Raw genomic sequence first — 20,352 nt, 5'->3', positions numbered from 1 at the left:
ATGATGATTGTTGAACTGTATAAAACATGAGAGAAGGGAGATATATGTTTAAGTTTAGATAGGGATAATGGATCTTGAAGGTCTTAGGAGGCTTCTGCATGTTGGAGTCTCGGTCCAGTGGCAAGGGGAAAGAGGAGTTTTTGTCAAATTGTTATTAATAAATAAACCTTGTTGGAAAGAACGTTAAATATCAAGGGGGGGGGGGGGGGGAGACAAAAGTTAAAAGATTAATGAACTTGTATAATATTTGACATTTATTGCAGTTAATGTTCGTTGATTGATTGTACAGGTACTTAATACATGCAAACATAATTTATGTGCTTCATTAATAAAAATTGTTGAAACTAAAAATATCATATGCAACTGCAAAACAAAAGCAGCAAACAGTTGATCTTGATACTTTGGAGGCAGAGATTTGGAGCAAGAGCAAGTTATAGGCACTAATTCTAGGGTGCTGCTGCAATTGCAGAAAAATTGAGGAATTGGTACAGTCATCCCTTTAGCAAACAAGGCCAGAATATTATATTTCAACAACCTGCTACCTACTAAGAGGGGTCCAATTAGACGGGATATTTATTGGCACAATATATGAAGGCCACAAACTGTTATGACTCTGTTAGAATTCTGCTTGTCAAGCAGGGGAATGCTTGGAACCGCTCCTGATTGGCTGTCAGGGGCTGAGCTGATGTCAGTCTGATCTACATAAGCTTACCTTTCCCTACAACCCCTGCTTTGGCGTTATTCCTTTTCTTCTGAAGCCTTACCTTTGCTCTGTCTGAGCTATTAGCTCTGTGCTTGCGTGTAGTTTGATTACTCCTTTTCCTTGCTTGCAGTTTCTGTTGCTCTGTCTCTGTCTGCCTGCTGCTGCCTACATATGTCTAATTACCTCTCTACACTGCACCTGGGATTCTCTCTGTTTGGTTGTGGTGCTGTGTGGTCAGTTCCTTCCTCGTCCCATTCCAGTTTGTTTGTTTTGCTTCCCCTTCCTTCAGAGTTCCCTTTGTGCTGCGTTTGTTTTCTGCTTTGCAGGTCCTGCCCTTGTAGCAGACTCGGGACCCTTTGTTTCTCTCCGTGGGGGTTGTTTGCTCTTTCATTGTACTCCCGATTAACCCGTTGTCTGCAGTGTTCCCTGCCTCTGGTTGCTGTCTGTGTGTTGAGCTTGGTTTAACCCTTTGACTGCAGAGTTTCTGGCTGTCTTCAAGTCTAGGCTTAAAGCTCACCTCTTTGCTACTGCTTTCGACTCCTAACCATGACTCTCTTACTCAACACCCTCACTTATCACCCCTACCACTGCAATTTCCCCACCCCTAGCTGTCTGTTCGTCTGTCCAATTTAGATTGTAAGCTCTGTTGAGCAGGGACTGTCTTTCCATGTTAATTTGTACAGCGCTGCGTAAGTCTAGTAGCGCTATAGAAATGTTTAATAGTAGTAGTAGTTTCTCTGCTTGTCTGTTTACTGCAGTCTTCCCTTTGTGACTGTTTCAGTTCTTTCTTTGCTGTAACTACCTCCTGTATTACACAGCACTGTCCCTTTCTGTGCTGGGTATGTGTTAGGCTCCGCACTCCGTTTTGCGGACTTTTCCCTTCCCTGTCTGTTGTCTCTGCCTACAGTATCTTTATTTTGCAGTCCCTCACTTTCTTTGTGTGGTGGGCTATGGCTTGATGTGTTTCTGTGTATTCTTCCCTTTCTCCTTGATTGCCAGCACCGAGGGTGTTGCTGGTGCTCCGGTCCCCGTGGGGAACACCTCATTTAGTCTCTTTCTCCCCTCCCTACGTATGAGTCTGTTCCAGTTAGGCCGTGAGGCCCGCATACTTGAATTCTGAGTAAATAGGTTCCCGATAGGCCGTGAGGCCCGCCTGATTGCCCTATGTTCCCTTTTCTGGAGGTGCAAGTTGGTTGCTGCGTGTGTGTACAGGGCTTGGTAGCTGGGGTACTGTGAAGTGCCTGCTCGGCCTAATAACTATACTAGGCCTTGGCCGGGGCTCAAGGGCTCACAACCAGACTAACACAAACAAGCACCAGAGGAGCTTGGCCATAGTGGGACTGGGAAGACATTGATATACTGACCCTGTTGACATACTTCAACAGTTTACCATTTTTTATCACATATATGCTAGGGTCATTGATGTGCCCACTGAGAAGATGACAGACAATTTGAGAGATATACCTTTCCTGGGTATAAGCGTGTCCCAGAAAGATAAGCTGGATTAACCTATTGGGGATCAGGAGATCAGAAAAGCAATTAAATTGCTGCCCCAGCATGTCTTCTGGCCCTGATGGGTCCCTTGTTGAATTTTACAGAGCTTTTAGTGAACAGCTTGTTCCTTAATTGCAGGTTCTGTTTGCTACTTTAGAGTCATTGGAGCAACTGGAGGGTACTCCGACACCATAAGCCTCGGCGGGTTCCAATGAGGTGACGAATTATAGATCCATTTCACTGCTGAATTCAGATTACAAAATTTACACTAAAATATTAGCCCAGTGCTTGTTGAGGTATCCTGAACAGAGTGGCTTTATCTAGGAGAAATCGTCATCATCAGATAATAAAAGGCTATTCTGCGATCTGATGAATGAGGCCCAGCTGCAAAATGCCCCATTGATTGTGCTTGTATTGGACACAGAAAAGGCCTTTGATAATATAGAATGGGCCTATTTCTTCCAAGTGTTGGAATGGTTTTGGTTCGGCCAGGGCCAGTTTCATTCAGAAAATAAGAATACTATACTAGTCTCCTAGAGCAAGGTTGTGGGTGTATGGTTATCTGTCAGAGTCTTTCCAACTGTCCAAGTGCACGCGACAAGTTATCCCCCCGTCACCACTGATATTTAATCTCGAGTTAGAACCACTTATATCAAGCATTAAACTATCAGTGATTCTGCAAGGGATTCAGTATAAGGGTGCTGTACATAAGAATGCAGCTTATGTGGAAGACATTTTATTGTTCTTGCATACTTCTGATATCCATATTTGATGACCGTTATTGATCCGTTTAGTGCTCTTTCTGGCTATTGGATCAATTTGTTCAAGACAGAAATGATGCCTCTGAATAAAACTTTGTAACCATGGGATTTCGTTCAATATTTTTTTTGGATTAATACAGCTGGCCTTAAGTACTTGGAAGTTTGGTTTGCACCTTCCCTGGAGGATACCATTCAAAGAAATAAGGATTATCTTCTTGAGACAGCCTGTTCGACTACCTCTGGCTGGTCTCTGCTACAGCTTAGCTGGTGGAGTCGATTTGAAGCTCTTAGAATGGTAGCGACTCCAAAGATCAGTTATATATTACAGATGCTCCCCTTCTATTTTGAATTGCTTTATTATAGGCAATTGGAGAGGGACCTTGTGAAATGTCTATGGTGTAATAAAGCTTCATGGATTTCATTATAGAAACTAACTCCCAAGGACTATGGGTGATTTTAATTTTCTTTTGTTACATTTGTACCCCGCGCTTTCCCACTCATGGCAGGCTCAATGCGGCTTACATGGGGCAATGGAGGGTTAAGTGACTTGCCCAGAGTCACAAGGAGCTCACTGTGCCTGAAGTGGGAATTGAACTCAGTTCCTCAGTTCCCCAGGACCAAAGTCCACCACCCTAACCACTAGGCCACTCCTCCACTCCTTCATAAACATCAAACCTTTTATATCGCGACAATATGGTAAATGGCTTGAACCCTGTCTCACAGTTTCATCAGAGTCTATGAACGTGTTGCTGATTTATAGTCTGCCAGGTCTTTTATATTCTGATATTTCTCTGTTGATAGAAGCACTATGCATTCAAGTAGTAGGGTTTAAAAAAACAACACACTTTGGTTTTACGGGACCTACATTTGGATGAGTAAAAGGAGAATTTTCAGGTGGCAACATTTTTAAATGTGTTTCCTTCTCTGGGGTGGAAACAGATGTGGGTGAGCTGATTCATAAGGCAGGACATACTTTGGATTTAATTTTTCTTCCAGAGGGGTGGGCTATGTTATCTTCTCCTCTAGTTACTCCATTACCTTGGACAGATCATTATTCTTTGTCTTGTGTTATAAAATACAGGATATGAAGAAAGAGGTGGATAAGTTGTCCAATGTTAGTACGAGAGGGAAAATAGATATACAGAAATTTAAAAAAATCTTTACTTCTGCAACTGGATAATCTGGGTAAAGTTTCTGTGAATCAAATTGTTGAACACTGGTTCCTTTCTCTGACCACCTGCCTTGCCTCAATAGCTCCACTGGAGATGAAGATATTTAGTAGACATTATGTTACTCCCTGGTTTTCTAGGGAGTTGATTGATCTAAAGCAGGTATCATGGAGGAAGGAAGGAAAGGAGAAGAAGAAATCCTCCAGACTATTTTACTCAGTTGGAGTACAAGACTTACCTGAAAGAGTACCAAAAGAAGCATTTTTCAATGAAAAAGTCTTTTTATGATAAGAGAATTCAGAAAGCAGACTCCCCTACAAAAGAATTGTTTGGGATAGTAAAACAATTGGCAGGGTTGGATCAGAAATGGAGTTAGTGGATATTACGATTCATAGTCGGGATTTTCCTGAAGAGTTTAAGAAAGTGGATCCCCTTTTCATCTCAAGTTCTTCGTCAAACAGAAAGAAATGAAGATGCACATGATAGATGGTGTGAATTTTCCCCAGTAACTGTATCTCAGGTGGAAAAACTTTTTCTGTGGTAAATAAGTCCTCTTAATTCCCTAGATGTTTGCTCTCTAAAATTATTAAAATCACTGAAGAAAGAGCTTTCTCCATTTATTGCTCCGATGGTTAACAAATCTTTGGAAGATGGGATTTATCCAGAAATGTTTAAGAAAGCAATTGTGAAGCCTCTTTTGAAAGCTGATTGGTTAGAGAGTTCAGAGATAGGTAACTAAAGGCCTGTATCTTCCCTTTTTTGTGGCAAAAATCCTGGCAAGTTGGTGTTGGTACCAACTCCAGGATTATTTTTGGAGGAGTTTCAAATTTTAGATGAGTTTCAGTTTGGTTTTTGACCTAGACTTTCTACAGAAACATTCTTGATCACAGTATGCGACTGTGTCAGGGCAGGCTTTGATAAAAGAATAAGGTACATTATAATGGCAACACAGCAAAGCAAAGTAAACAAAGATTGTAGTCTACAAGCTGATGAGTATTCCTGCGTGGGCTCTGTCAGATGACACCACTCAGAAGGACATGGGCACTCCTACTGTGAGGTCCTTGTTTGTGACAACCTTCAAGGAGCAGCTCCAGAAAAAAAGTTCAAGGAATGAATGAAGCACTTCTTTGCTTGACGCAATACTGCTATCAAAGAGTTCAGGATTCATGCACTGCCTACAGTACGCACTTCAATGCTGAGGCCTTGAAGGGGCTCGGAGTCCATGTCAGTTGGACCGGTGTCAATTTCCAGTGCATCAGGGTAGGAATCTTCACCAGCATACTGGGAATCCTCAGTGTTTCTACTCTCCATCCCAGGCCTGACCTGGAGATCAGTTGGACAAGGCAGGGAGAGACTCAGATGTTCCACTGAAGTACTTTTATGAGTTTGAGTCAGAGTGCTCCTGGGATCCTTGTACAAAATTGAGCATCTACCTATAAGCGACCTATACAGAATCCACCCCTAACTGACCATATATGCAATTAACTCTCTCTCACATCCCTGCACTGTAATCAGTTGTTTTCAACTTTACTTTTGTTTTTCACTATTTGCATATTCTTTTCATGTTTACAAAAAGAATAATAATTTTTGAATTTCAGTATTTATTTTCTCATTAGAAGCTAGAGTTGCTAGGGTGTTCTGCCATGTTTGCAGGCACTAATGTTGCTAACACAGGTCCCATTATATGCAGTGGGACCTAGTTATTAATAATGCACATTAACAGTGTTAGTGCATGCTAATACAGTAGTGCATATTAGTAATTCTAGAGAAACTGGATTTTCAGAGATGTTTGATGTATGACAATAAGATGACCATGTCTGATATACATGAAACATACCTTCCCTGCCTTGGACTCAACCATGATTCAACATATTTATTTACTTTTATTATTTGCTAGTCTCCAAAACCACTGCAAAGTATTACATATTCATTCTGCTGTCTACAGAGAACACCAGTTGAAAGTACACATTTATTTTTATTATTACATTTGCACCCCACATTTTCCCACCTATTTGCAGGCTCAATGTGGCTTACATGGTGCCGGAGAGGTGATAGTAGACTCCGGAATAAACAAATACAAGGTTATGTTATGATAAGGTTCATGTGGTGGAACTGCATGAAGGGTCATGTGGTATGACCACATAACAGAAAGACAATAGCAGAAGAGATTGTTTGAAGTCCACATGCACTTTTCATTTTGTGGACTATGCAGGACTTTCGGTTTGGAAATATCTGCACACATTTACACCTGCTGAGTTGTACAATTACTATTTCTGAGTGAGTGAAAATATATTTATACTATTGAAAACTAAAAATGATGCACATAGTTACACACCCTGTTCCCAGGAAGCCATCTCTCCCCCCCCCCCCCCCCCCCCCAACCAGGTAAAAAGTATGTGCAAAATGACACTACATGAGTACTTTTACCCACATATAGGATTGGTAAAATGGAATTTTGCTACTAATTGGGTTTCTGCCAGGAACTTGTAACCTGGATTGGCCACAGTTGGAAGCAGAATACTGGGCTGGATGGACCATTGGGCTGACCCAGTATGGCTATTCTTATCTTCTTATGTGTCTGCAGCTTTCGACACTGTACATCACGATTTGTTATTGGGAAGTTTAGGAGAGTTAGGAACTGGAGGAACAATTCTATCATGGTTTGATTCCTTTCTAGATGGTAGGATGTTTCAGGTAGAAACTAAACAAGGCTCCTCTAGTTGGATAAAGATTAATTCAGGAGTTCCCAAGGGTTCGCCCATTCACCAATCCTTTTTAACATTTACTTGGTGTCTCTTTGTAAATTGTTAAATGGGCTGGAGGTTTCTTACTGGCTCTATGCCGATGATGTTTAGTTCTTTTTTTTCCTATTGAGGGGTCTGTGGGAGCAGCATTTGATTGTTTGATGACAGGAAATAGACTTAAAATAAACATGAAAAAAAAACTCAGATAATGATTTTCTCAGCTCTTCTGATTTGAATTTTACCAGATCAATCTGAATTGGGAGAAACAGTTTTAAACATTAAGCACAAAGTTAAATACTTAGGTGTACGTTTGGATTCCTCCTTGTCCCTAACAAATCATGTGAGTAGTTTGATCAAACATTTTTTTTAAGCTGAAACTATTTAGACGATTGAGACATCTGTTATCAGAGAATGATTTTAGGACTGTAATCCATGCTCATATTATGCTGCTATTTGATTACTGTAATTCTTTGTTGCTGGAAGCTCCTGGGTATGTGATACAATCTCTTCAGGTTGCCCAGAATGTGGTGGCAAGAGTATTGTCCGGGGTGAATAGATTTGAACATATTACACCCCTGTTTTAATAAGGTTTCATTGGCTACCGGTAAAGTGACATTTGAGATTTAAGATTCTGACTCATCTATAAATGCATTAACAGAGAGGCAGTCGGACATTTATCAACTATGCTGAGGATTCACTGTACAAAGCCGTCTCTCCGCTTGAGTGGGCAATTGTTGCTGGGAGTTCGAACGGTGATGTTTACACATTTCTTTTAATTTTATTTTTATTAACAATATCAAAAATATAACCACACAGCAATGAGACACTGAATCTGAGCATATTCCTCCTTGAAAAAGATTTGGGCAAAATGGGACCCATCGGGAGTAACAGATAAGTGTGCCTGATGTTTGGAGTATATATGTTTTAATTATATAAAAAGAAAAATAGAGAGAAATTTATTAAAATATGAACTGAGTTGTTTCACAGAAGATAAAATTAAATGGACATATTGAACTATTTGAAGGTTTTTTGGTGGCCAATGATGATTGAGTCTGGGATGTGCTCATGTTTATGCTGAATGCACTGAAGCATCTCTGAAAATGTATGAGGCCTTTTTCCTCCATTAATAACTTTTTTTCCTATTTAGGTAGGGGATTTTGTAACATATAGTGTTAATTTAATCCACAAGATTTGTTGATGTAAATGATTTTCTAATAATATTGTGGAGTGTTCTTGATTTTTTGACATATCTGTATTGACACATACAATACAGCAGAGAAGTGCTCCTTGGCTTTTAAAAATTGTTTCCAACAGCAAAGCAACATCAATGTTTAGCTCTATGGGAAAGACACGAACCAGAGTGAACTAAAGGGGAAAATAAATTTATGCTCTGTTTAAAATGTACTTCAGCAGAAAGCAATAAAAAGTAGGACCCTGAAGAAATGGCATTATGTGTGTCTGTCAAAAAAGAATGCATGCATTTAAGAGGAACATCCGACCTGGCTCATGTGGAATGGAAAACAGAAGAGTATAAGGTCCAGTGTGCTCCTCTGCACCAACACACTGGAGTCCTGGACCGACATGCTGACTGCTTCTACCTGAAATAAAGCACATATTCCAAATCACCATATGCCCAGACTTCTTCATGATGCCAAGTACTAGATGGAAAATATATACATATATACGCACACACACTATATATAAACATGTATCAAATTTCCACCTACAGGTTTCCAAGAGGTCATGAATAGATATGGGCTGAACCTGGATTAAGATGCTAAATTGTGCTTATTATCCAAGAATTTTCTCCACAGGCATATATATCTGGGAATTAGATCATAAGAAAATTCTAGCAGATCAAGGCAAGTCCTTGACATGACCTTACATCATGATCTAATAAATCCTACTCATGGTAAATTCCCTGAATTGCAGCAGTGCTTAGTTCTCTTTTCAGAGCCAATCTCTTGAAGAGAGCTGCTTTCTAAAACTTGGAGCAGTCTGAAATCTACAATAGGATTCAGGATTTTTTTTTCCTTTAGTTCCAAAAATCCTATTAATAGCACTATTTGCGATTGCTGCAGTTGTCCGGATCTTGCTGCATCTGAGTAGGTGGAACTGACGAAAGCCACAGCATGATGGTTGAAACGTCAGTTCCATTACTCAGACATGGCAAGATCCAGACAACTGCAAACGATCGTGATACCAGCAGTGGAAGCCTAAGAGAGAACTATTATTTCCCACCATAGAAAAAGAAATAGGTTACATTTTAGCAGTGTTTTGGAGGTATGCAGAGAAGAGTGGTGTTAAAAATAACCCCCTAGGTTGTAAGTCAAAAGGCCTGGGAAGATTATTCGTGGAGATCTGATTTAAATTAAATCTCCATTTGTAATCCATAGTTATCTGCTCTGGCTCAGGGAATTTAACTTCCTCCTTGCCTGAACCCCACTATATCCTCAGTGAGGGAGTGTTTCTAGGGATGCTGCCTCCATGTCACTTACTCCTTCACAGAAGGTAAACATGAACTTGAAACATGAAGTAAACATAGGAGTAAGATTTTTACCAGAAATACAGTGAACAGCAGGTACAGAAATGTAAAAAAAAGGAACCTTAGAGATGAATCAGCTTTACCGATGGGGGAGAGGTGACTTGAGAGTGTTCAAAGCAAATGAGAGAATAATGGTGTAACAATAAACTACCTCATCAAGAAACTCCAACAAGGTTAATGGAGGAGATGAGAAACTTTGGAGAAGTTGCAAGGGTCAATAGTTTGGAGATTCTTGAATGTGTTGATGAAACATGATTAAAAGATATCAGATAATGGTCAGAGAATGAAAAAAACTGAAGTGAGAAAGTGCAACATAGAACAGCTGGAAGCAAGAACTAGTAGCAGATCAAGAAAGTGGCCATGCTGGTAAATGGAGGTGATAAGGCATAGTTAGAATTAAAATTAGGTTAATTTTGAGGCAAGAGAATCATCATTAAGTCCACAAGCAAAAGATAGATGGGTCAAGGAGGGAAAAAAGTAGGAGTCAAAGTTGGTGAGGAAGGAGGAAAAACTTGTCAAAGTGTCAGTAGATGGCAGTTACCCAGAAAAACAGGGGGATGAAATGGTGGACGGATGGATCTCAAATGAAGAAAAGGAGAGGGGCTGAGGAGGAAGAAGGGGTTGAAACCTGCAGGAGAGGGAAAGCATAAACCCCCCATCTTGGCCTACCAAGTCAGGAGTGTAGAAGAAAAGAAAATCCATGACAGACAGCAACAACTAAACCCCTGAAATCGCATCTCAGTTCCTGTCAACAGAAAATTAACCTCCTTAATCTCTTTACAATTTCAAACTATATGAAGTATATCCGTAATGTAATTTCAGTTTACATTACTTCATTTCTTTAATCGCTCAATGTATTGTGCTTATAACTATATCCTTGCATTAACATAAATTGTTATTCTTTCTTCTCTCAATGTTATAATGATTGTTCCTTTTATTGCCACACTGTTTTCATGTTGTAAGCCACATTGAACTCAGGATTCCTTGAGAAAATGTGGGATATGTCATAAATAAACGTTTAAACCTTAACCGCTTGAAAGTTATTACCATCAACTCAATGTCACTGCCAATGATATAGAGCTGATCTTCCATGGACAGTTTTCTATTCAGATGGGACAGTACGTATGTGATTCCAGGCAAGCGGACAGCAGGACTGGTCAGTAGACTACCCCAGAGGGCACTATAGAAGGCGGACTGTTCTACTGCTGCAGCCACCTTCTCCAACAATGTGTTCGTTCTGAAGGAAAAACACAAAAGTATGGAAATAAAAGACTTCAGAAAGCAAATGCAAAGAAGTGGAAGGTACAGCATTTCCCATCTTAAAAGTCACTGAGAATCTACCCAGAAATTCCCTTTTGGGGAAGAAAACATCAAATGCTTACATTGGCCTAGTGGCCTAGTAGGTTAGGGTGGTGGACTTTGGTCCTGGGGAACTGAGGAACTGAGTTGGATTCCCACTTCAGGCACAGGCAGCTCCTTGTGACTCTGGGCAAGTCACTTAACCCTCCATTGCCCCATGTAAGCCGCATTGAGCCTGCCATTAGTGGGAAAGCGCGGGGTACAAATGTAACAAAAATAAAATAGATACTATTGGAGATTCTACATGGAATGTTGCTACTATTGGACATTCTACATGGAATGTTGCTACTATTGGACATTCTACATGGAATGTTGCTATTCCACTACCAACATTCCATGTAGAAGGCTGCAGGCTTCTGCGCGGCCACATTGGTGATCTGCAAGGGCCGACTTCTACATGGAATGTTGCTAGTGGAATAGCAACATTCCATGTAGAATCTCAAATAGTAGCAACAGTGGAGGAGTGGCCTAGTGGTTAGGGTGGTGGACTTTGGTCCTGGGGAACTGAGTTGGATTCCCACTTCAGGCACAGGCAGCTCCTTGTGACTCTGGGCAAGTCACTTAACCCTCCATTGCCCCATGTAAGCCGCATTGAGCCTGCCATGAGTGGGAAAGCGCGGGGTACGAATGTAACAAAAAAACAAAAAAAAAAACCATCACGAACAATATTAAAAAAAAAAACTATATTGAAGTCAGGTTGTTTCCTAATATCCCATGTTATGAAAGGCCAATTGGAATATAAATAAAAAGAAACATTAAAAGAAACCATCACAGAATACGCAGGCTTAATGCTAACACCTAGAAAATCTGCAAACAAAATAAATCAAAGATCTCATTTTTTAATCAGCAAGAAAGCGCTCCAAATGCATGGGATCTAAGGAAATATAAGAATTGTTACCCCACGTTAACAAGGCACAAGTGAGAGGCACTTTTTTAATTTCAGAAAAAAAGTGCCTCTCACTGCCAGAACTCTTGGTTTCAGCGAGAGGAAGGCCTTATACTTCTCATTTGAATGTGCCTGGAAATGTCGGAGAAACATTAATATAGTCCAACAACAAAATGGTATACTCTTTCTGGAAATAATTTTTCAAAGTTAACACTTTCTTTTCTTTTCCACAGAAGACAGAGAGGGGCATTTTCGATATGACGTCTAAGTCCAACTTTGGACGTTTTGCACAAAACATCCAAAATCCGAATAGGAAAGATAATTTTTGAAAAAGAAAAACAGTATTTTTGGAAAAAAAAAAAAAGATATTTCAAACAAGGTTTTGAGTGTTGGACGTTTTCTAAGTGCAAAACAGAGAAAATTAAGCCATTGGGATGTAGCAGGAGGCAGCATTTTTAGCAGATTGGTCTCCCACACATCACAGGACAGCAATGGGGCACCCTACGGGGCATTTCTGTACACTTCATAAAAATGCTCTCAGGTATATATCTCACCTTTGCTTCCTTATTTTGTCCACTGCGACCTCCAAAACCCACCCAAAACACACTGACCCCCACTACAATAGTCCGTACAGGTGAATGGGGCGCAGTTTCCACCACAAGTGTGACAGGTAGAGGGAGATAGAGATCTGAGTCCCCCACTCCATAGTTCACTGCACCAACCACTACACTACTCTGGTGACCTGCATGCTGCTCTAACAGACCTGGCTATAACATCTGAGGCAGTCATAGAGACTGGTAAGTCATATTTTTATTCACATTTATGGGAAGTGGGAGGAGGTCAGTAACCACTTGGGGGGGGGGGGGTCATCCTTGATTACCTCCAGTGGTCATCTGGTCATTTAGGGCACTTTTTTGTGCCTTATTTGTTATAAAAACAGGTCTAGCTCAAAACGTCTTAGTTTTGTTTTGTTCCATTATGGCTGAAAAACATCCAAGTCTTAGGAACACCCAAATCTCACCTTTAACACGCTCCCTTGAGATTTGGATGCACAGCATAGAAAAACGGAATATATGGGTGTCTCTAGCATTAGAACACCTACAGCTTGGTTTAGTAAACAGGGCCCTAAGTGCATATGTACAAACAATATGAAAAAGGCACTAAATACAGAGTGATAGATATAATACCAATATTAGTATATAGGCTCCTCTGTAGTCCCCTCCCCCTAAAAAAAAAAAAAGGATAAATGGAAATTTAAAAAGTTATGAGTTAGGAAAAGTCATCCACCCAGGACATGGCTGCCAAATCTGACGGATACTAAAGGTAAAGTGCTAAGCTAGTGCTGATGCTGGCAGAGTTAAGGCTCTTCCTTACCCTAGTCATGTTAGGCAGCCCGGGCTGCCACGCCACCCTCAGTCCAGGAGGTCCAGTGGATCCTCCGGACCCCCCAATGGCAGAGGCCCTAGTGGTCTAATGCCCCTCCCCAAGCCCACACCCCCCCACCATGACAGCGACATGGGGGATGTAGGTCTGGTGGACCTTGAGGCCCCCTCAACCCCCAACACAAGGGCAAGGGGGGGGGGATGTTGGAGATCCGGTGGATATCCAGGCCCCTAAACCCCCCCCCCCCCCAAAAAAAAAATCCCTGGTGGCCCAGTGGGCTACGTACCCCACTTCACACCTGCCCTAGTGGTCTAGCAGCCCCCTCCACACCTCCTTGTGTGATGGAAGACACAGTAGTACTTATTCCTCTTCCATTACCACCTCCAAAATGTCGATGCCCTGCCCTATTCAATGCATCCTGGGATATGCTGGGAGGGGCTTCCCTATCATGTAAGGGAGAACCTCCCTTATATGGTAGGGAAGACCCACCTGGCACATCCCAGGATGCACTGGGATGGGCAGGGCAGGGTGCCACCATTTTGGAGGTGGCGCTGGAAGAAGAGGGAGTGCTACTCCCTCCACCATCACACGAGGTAGAGGGGGGAGGAGGTCGCTAGACCACCAGGGCAGGTGGGAAGTGGGGTACATAGCCCACTGGGCCACCATAGAATTTTGGGGGGGTATCGGGGGGGGGGGGGTTAGGGGGACTGGAGATACACCAGCCCCTCCAGCCCCTGTGCCCTTGTGTTGGGGGGGGGGGGGAGGTCAAGGGCTGGAGGTCCGCCAGACCTCCACATCCCTGTCCGCAGGGGTGTGGGGGCTTGGGGGAGCACTAGGCCACCAGGACTTTGCTTTTGGGGGGAGTCCAGGGGGTCCCATGGACCTCCACCTTCTGTGTTTGACAGGAAAGTGCGGGAGGATTGTGCCAGAGTGCATGTCCAGGCACAATCCTCCTGCACTTTTCACCCGATGATCAACGATACAAACGCGCCTAAATTAGCATGCTATTAGTGATCATCACTGGGAAGTTAATTCCCCACGCTGTTCTGGCATTATTTTTAGGGCGCTATTTCGGAACAGAATGGAAGATTGATCATCGGGGCCTAAACTGATCGTCGGGGCCATTCGCCACTAGTACATCAACTAAACAGTGTGCCCCACCTCTTTCCCCAATGAAGAAATATTGCTGAGTCCACACCTGGAAGAAATTCTAAATTTCCCCTAATAGGAAGAAGGCCAGAAACATGAGCATCCTGCCTCCACACCCTTGCAATATCCTTCCAAACCACACGTAATGGAGCCAAAATCAGACTCCGCTTGGGAAGCGATTTAGTAGAGGCAAGTTAAAGAGAAAGAGGAGACCAGGGAGCAAAAAAAAATCATATTCATAAAATCATATTCATATGAAACTGGGGTGCAATCATCAGTATTATAGATCCAATCCTTCAGATGACGTAAAAGACAAGCTTTATTGTATCGTCCCAAATCTGGCAATCCAAAACCACCATGTGACCACCAAAAATACAGAAATTGAGGTCTTGGTTTCCTACCTTGTCAACAAAAGCGCATCAAACAGCAGGAGAAAAGCTTGATATCTTTTTTCAAAAGATACAAAGGGAGCAGTTGCAGCACATACAATCACTTAGGGAACAAGGACATCTTTTACAAACTAATCCTCCCCAGCAAAGATAGTTAAGGATTGCCAATGCAAGAAGTGTTCCCTAGAAAACAGTACGTACTCCAGCAAACAACCTTCCTTCACTTACCATTCAGTAATATATAATTTTCTTACCTATCATAGTACTCGGATCCTTCCTCTAAGCCAGGAAGAATTCCTGTCAGCAATCCTTGCAGACCCGGCTTTAAAGTTTTGCCCAGTGGCAGGTAATATGTCTCATACAAGTTAAGTAATGCTGGCTTCACAGACATAGCAGCATTGGTAAGCAGGGGGAAAAGGCCAGAACTAAAAGAAAATGAAAGGTGTTGAAAAGATAACCCCTAGAAACAACTTGCATTTCTGCATGTGCACATTCAAAGATCCCAGTTATGCTTTAATCTTCATATACTAAACCTCCTCTCATTTCACAAGAGCAAACTCTCTCCAAATGCTGATAAGGCTTCCTCATTGGCAAAACAGTCAGACCTGAAAACTTACTTTCCACTCAAGCCTATCTTAGAGGCCCTTTTACTAAAGGTTAGTGCATTAACGGACATTAGTGTGCACCAAGTCCTACGTGGCCCATAGGTATAAAATAGGATGCACAGCATTTAGCTCGTGCTGAGCTTTAGTAAAAGGGCCCCTTAGTAGTTGAGTCTCCCAGATTACTTTGCTCTCCTTTAGTATGTGCCATATAAAAACCTCTTAAGGTACTTTTTAGAATTAATATGTAATTTATCTTTAAAATCAAGCATGGTAGCGGAAGACTAGAGGGTGGCCAATGTAACACCGATTTAAAAAAAACCAAAAAACATTACAGAAGTCATCCGGGAAATTATAGACCAGTGAGCCTGATGTCGGTGCCAGACAAAATGGTAAACCCACTGCTTATTTCTAGGATAAGCACCATAAAATGTGTTGTACTGTTTTGGGATCTTGCCAGGTACTTGTGACCTGGATTGGTCACTGTTGGGAACAGGGTGCTGGGCTTGATGGACCTTCGGTCTGTCCCAGTATGGTAATACTTATGTACTTGAAATCTAAATTGCAAGTAAGACTGCATGCTGCAAAAGTAACCCGTCAAAGATGTGGCAGGGTCAGGCACAATTTTAATTTAGCTTTAATTTTAATATTTAGCTCACACCTTTCCAGTGGTAATTCAAGGCAAATTACACTCAGGTACAGTAGATACTTCCCTGGCCCCAGAAGGCTCACAATCTAAACCCCTTGTTTATTAAGCCACAAAGCAATGGTGACACAACCTATTCAAAGTGAATGGGCTGTGTTGGCATTAGCGCATGGCAGCTGCTACCATGGCTCAGTAAACAGGACGGGCGGGGGGCAAGTTTGTATCTGAGGCACTACAGTGTTATGTGGCTTGCCCTAGGCCACAAGAAGCGTCAGTAAGATTCAAACTGAAAGCTTCCTGGCCCGGGAAGGGCATTCATGAGTCATCACAAGGTCAGCTCTCTGTGGCATCTTTTGGACAATGAAAAAATACAAATAAAGTTACTATAATTAAACTAAAAATTCCATTTCACACACCTTTGAAAAAAAACGCTTCATACCTGTACAAAAAAAGATCTTTTGCCAGGCGCTTGGGTCCAATAATCTTGAAGATGATCTCGTAGGTTTCTAGTGCCTTCCGGTGAACTCCACCAGGTAATGCCGGATGAAGGCATTGCGCTAGCCTTTTGCCAATTGTCAGCTTTTTAGGAACTACTTGATACTTTGCATTGTTTTGTAAAACCTACATAATAAATAATTGTCATTAAAGTAAAAGCAAGCACTTTTGAAATTCACCAATTTCTCACCATAGATGCAGGATATGATGAAGCTACTGTCTGCTTTAACTATATAAATTATTGTCCTTCCCTTCACTAAAAAAGTGCACATTTAGGATTCAATGGCACCAAGCGATATTCTATAAACAGCTTTCAAAATTAGGCACCGTTTATAGAATAGTGCTTAGTGCCTGGAACAGTGCCTAACTTTAGATATAAGGATTTACACTAACTAAACCCTGCCGTAAATCTTCACGCCTAAATTAAGCACAGATTCCCCTTATTCTATAACAGTGAGCATAAATTGTGGGAAGCCCCTGATCTGCCCATGACCCTCCCATGGTTGCACCCCCCTTTTTTGGAACTGAATATAAAATTTACGATCCCGGTGCCTAAAATGCACACATAAATTTTAATTAATGCCAATTAGCACCGATAATTTTAATTATCTTTTCATGATATTCATACCCCACATTAGCCCGAAACAGATTCAGGTTCAATGTGGCTTACAAACAAACAATAAAGTGAATAAAACATAATGTACAGAATATAACACAACAGGATTGATTGGCTCGTCAGTCAATTAAAATTGCGCAGTTATAGCATAACACAATGGCTCATTTCTCTTTCCTGTACTGGCAGTCTTGGGCATGCACAACTGATCCAGCAGCAAGTAGCATATGTGGGTGGCCCACTAAGTATTTGTAGCTGCGTAGTGAGCAGGGTTGTGCAGAATGTGAATGTCCAGTGTATGAGTGGGTTTATGCGTGGGAGGCATTACGTGCTTTGGAAGTAGGGTACAGGGCTGACAAGGCAGTTGATCACCAAGGTTGCTAGCACACCATACAGCAGAAGGATGTAAGTGTTCCATGCTATATTATTCTACTAGTAAAAAAAGGCCCGTTTCTGACAGAAATGAAACGGGCGCTAGCAAGGTTTTCCTCGGAGTGTGTATGTTTGAGAGAGAGAGAGTGTGCGTGTGTGTGTGTGTGAGAAATGGAGTGTGTGTGTCAGAGAGAGAATGAGAGAAAGACAGAGTGTGTGTGTGTTTGTGTGAGAGACAGAGTGTCTGTGTGTGTGAGACTGTGTGTATGACAGAGATAGAGTGTGAAAGACAGAGAGTGTGTCAGAGAGAGTGTATGTGAGAGACAGTGAGTGTGTGCCCCCCCTCTCGCAGGTCCCCCCTCCCCACCTCCCTCTCCCCTGGCCCCCCCTTCCAACCATCCATGTCCAGCGACCCTCCTCTCCCCCTGCCCCCCCCCCCGCAGCCACCCATGTCCAGCGACCCTCCCCTCCCCCTGCCTCCCTCCAGCCACCAATGTCCAGCGACCCTTCCCTCCTCCCCCCCTCCAGCCACCCATGTCCAGCGACCCTCCCCTCCCCGCACATCAAACCCCCTTGCCACCCGCAGCTGCCACTGGTAACGCTGTCTGGCCGCTGCTGCTTCTCCTGTTGAGCAGCAGCGGCCGCTACAAAAAGAAAAAAAAGCCATAAATGTTTCTAAACATCAAGCGCGCCACCACAGACAGCCATCTGGCATTGGCTGTCGGCTCTGCAGCCGCTCCTCCTCTCGCCTCTCACACCGCTGAGCTCCTCCGGGGTCTTACTCCAGGGGCAGTGACGTGGAGGCGAGAGGAAAAGCGGCTGCAGAGCTGACAGCCAATGCCTGATGGCTGTCTGCGGTGGCGCGCTTGATGTTTAAAAACATTTATGGCTTTTTTTCTTTTTGTAGCGGCTACTGCTGCTCAACAGGAGAAGCAGCAGCGGCCGGACAGCGTTACCAGTGGCAGCTACGGGTGGCGAGGGGGTTGATGTGCCGAGGGGGGGGGGTATTTGATGTGCCGGGGGGGGGGGGGGCCTTGGGTGATGCACTGAGGGGGTGTTTGAGTGGCGCACTCACAGATGATTCCCAGGCAGGGGGAGGAGTAGGGAACAACGCGGAGCAAGTTGCTCCGCGTGTTTCCCTACTCCTCCCCCTGCCTGGGAATCAGCTGTGAGTGACATCAGCCTGGCTACGGAGCCTAGCTCAGCAACTCCAGGAGCCATGGACAAAGGCAGCTACTTTAGAAGGTTGGTGGTGAGAATTATTATATAGGATAGTCTTCTTGTGACTTCAGCATCAGGTGTATTTCCATCCCTTGCAGCTGCTCCTACCCCTTGAACTGCCCAAATGCCAGATGACCTAGCAACAAATCTAGTAAGGTGGCGTACGCTCAGATGCCAAGAGGATGTATGTGGATGTGTTCTTAGGGTGGGAGTGTGTGCTTTGCGGTTTAAAGATTCCTCAGGGGTCTGTGCTGGGGCTGCTGCTTTATAACTTATTTATAAATGACCTAGAGATAGGCGTAGCTGGTGAGGTAATTAAATTTGCTGATGACATAAAGTTATTCAAAGTTGTTAAATCGCAAGAAGATCGTGAAAAATTACAAGAGGATCATACGAGACTGGGAGACTGACGTTTAATGTGAGCAAGTGCAAAGTGATGCATGTGGGAAAGAGGAACCCAAATTATAGCTATGTAATGCAAGGTTCCACATTAGGAGTCACCAACCAGGGAAAGGACCTGGGCATCATTGTTGATGATACGTTGAAACTCTTTGCTCAGTGTGTGGCGGTGGTGACTAAGAAAGCAAATAGAATGTTAGGTATTATTAGGAAAGGAAAACAAAAATGAGGACATTATAATACCTTTGTATTGCTCTGTGGTGCAAGCGCACCTCAAATACTGTGTGCAATTCTGGTCACCGCGTCACAAAAAAGATATAGCGGAATTAGAAAAGGTACAGAGAAGGGCAACAAAAATGATAAAAGGAATGGGGCGACTTTCCTATGAGGAAAGGCTAAAGTGGCTAGGGCTCTTCAGCTTGGAGAAAAGACAGCTGAGGAGAGATAGGATAGAGGTCTATAAAATAATGAGGAGTGTAACAGGTAGATGTGAATCGCTTGTTTACTCTTTCCAAATCTATTAGGACTAGGGGGCACGCAAACTACAAAATAGTACATTTAAAACGAATCAGAGAAAATATTTCTTCACTCAATATGTAATTAAACTCTGGAATTTGTTGCTACAGAATGTAGCAAAAGCAGTTACCTTAGCGGGGTTTTAAAAAGGTTTGCATAGCTTCCTAAAAGAAAAATCCATAAGCCATTATTACAATGGACTTCAGGAAAATCCACTGCTTATTTCTAGGATTTGAAGCATAAAATGTATTGTACTGTTTTGGGATCTTACCCCGTACTGACCCTAACTACCTTATCTGCTCCATCCTGAAACACACTGAACAGAGCTACGGATTGTAAATACGTACATTGCACTACACAACTGACTGTAAAATTCAATCGATCACTACCACTTTGCACAACGGAACACCAACTCACACACACTGCAGATACACTACACGAAACACCACCAACATGAACACTAACAAACTACTCCTAATCACCTACTGTCTCTCCCTAATCCATCACACTCTGACATCCCCCCTCACAGACAATAACTTACCCACAGTGTATAATCCATCCACACAACCCAAAAACAGTTCACCTACCCAAAAGATTAAAAAATGGAATGGAAAACCTACCGCCTATGGACACAACCAACGGAAAGGAAAGAAAGGACACAGCAAACTCAAATACCAAGAGGACAGACAACTAATAAAAATCATCACAAACCCGACCCCAAATGAACCCCACCAACTAATACAACTGGGCTATTTAAATGCCAGGTCTGCAGTTAACAAAACTACAACAATAACCGACTGGATCACAACAGACAATCTTGATTTCCTACTTATTAGTGAAACCTGGATCCATGACCTTAAAGATCCTATAATTTTAGAGCTATGCCCTAAAGGGTATAAAGTCACC

At 42.6% G+C, this 20,352-nt stretch overlaps 1 protein-coding gene across 2 annotated transcripts in view; it reads right to left on the bottom strand.

Annotated features, from left to right (window-relative positions):
* Positions 1 to 20,352, bottom strand: part of DOP1A (DOP1 leucine zipper like protein A) — a 227,795-nt gene that overhangs the window by 180,049 nt on the left and 27,394 nt on the right. For both annotated transcript variants that reach the window (XM_030199075.1, XM_030199077.1), the window contains exons 4-7: positions 16,270 to 16,451; positions 14,837 to 15,007; positions 10,464 to 10,653; positions 8,371 to 8,469 (exon numbers count right to left, since the gene is read on the bottom strand). In XM_030199075.1, the coding sequence (XP_030054935.1) occupies positions 8,371 to 8,469; positions 10,464 to 10,653; positions 14,837 to 15,007; positions 16,270 to 16,451 (642 nt within the window). The remainder of the gene's footprint in view (positions 1 to 8,370; positions 8,470 to 10,463; positions 10,654 to 14,836; positions 15,008 to 16,269; positions 16,452 to 20,352) is intronic.

The sequence above is a fragment of the Microcaecilia unicolor genome, chromosome 3, assembly GCF_901765095.1.
Source record: "Microcaecilia unicolor chromosome 3, aMicUni1.1, whole genome shotgun sequence".
In the NCBI taxonomy this organism is placed as follows: Eukaryota; Metazoa; Chordata; class Amphibia; order Gymnophiona; family Siphonopidae; genus Microcaecilia; species Microcaecilia unicolor.
This window is presented reverse-complemented; position numbering and strand designations above follow the sequence as displayed.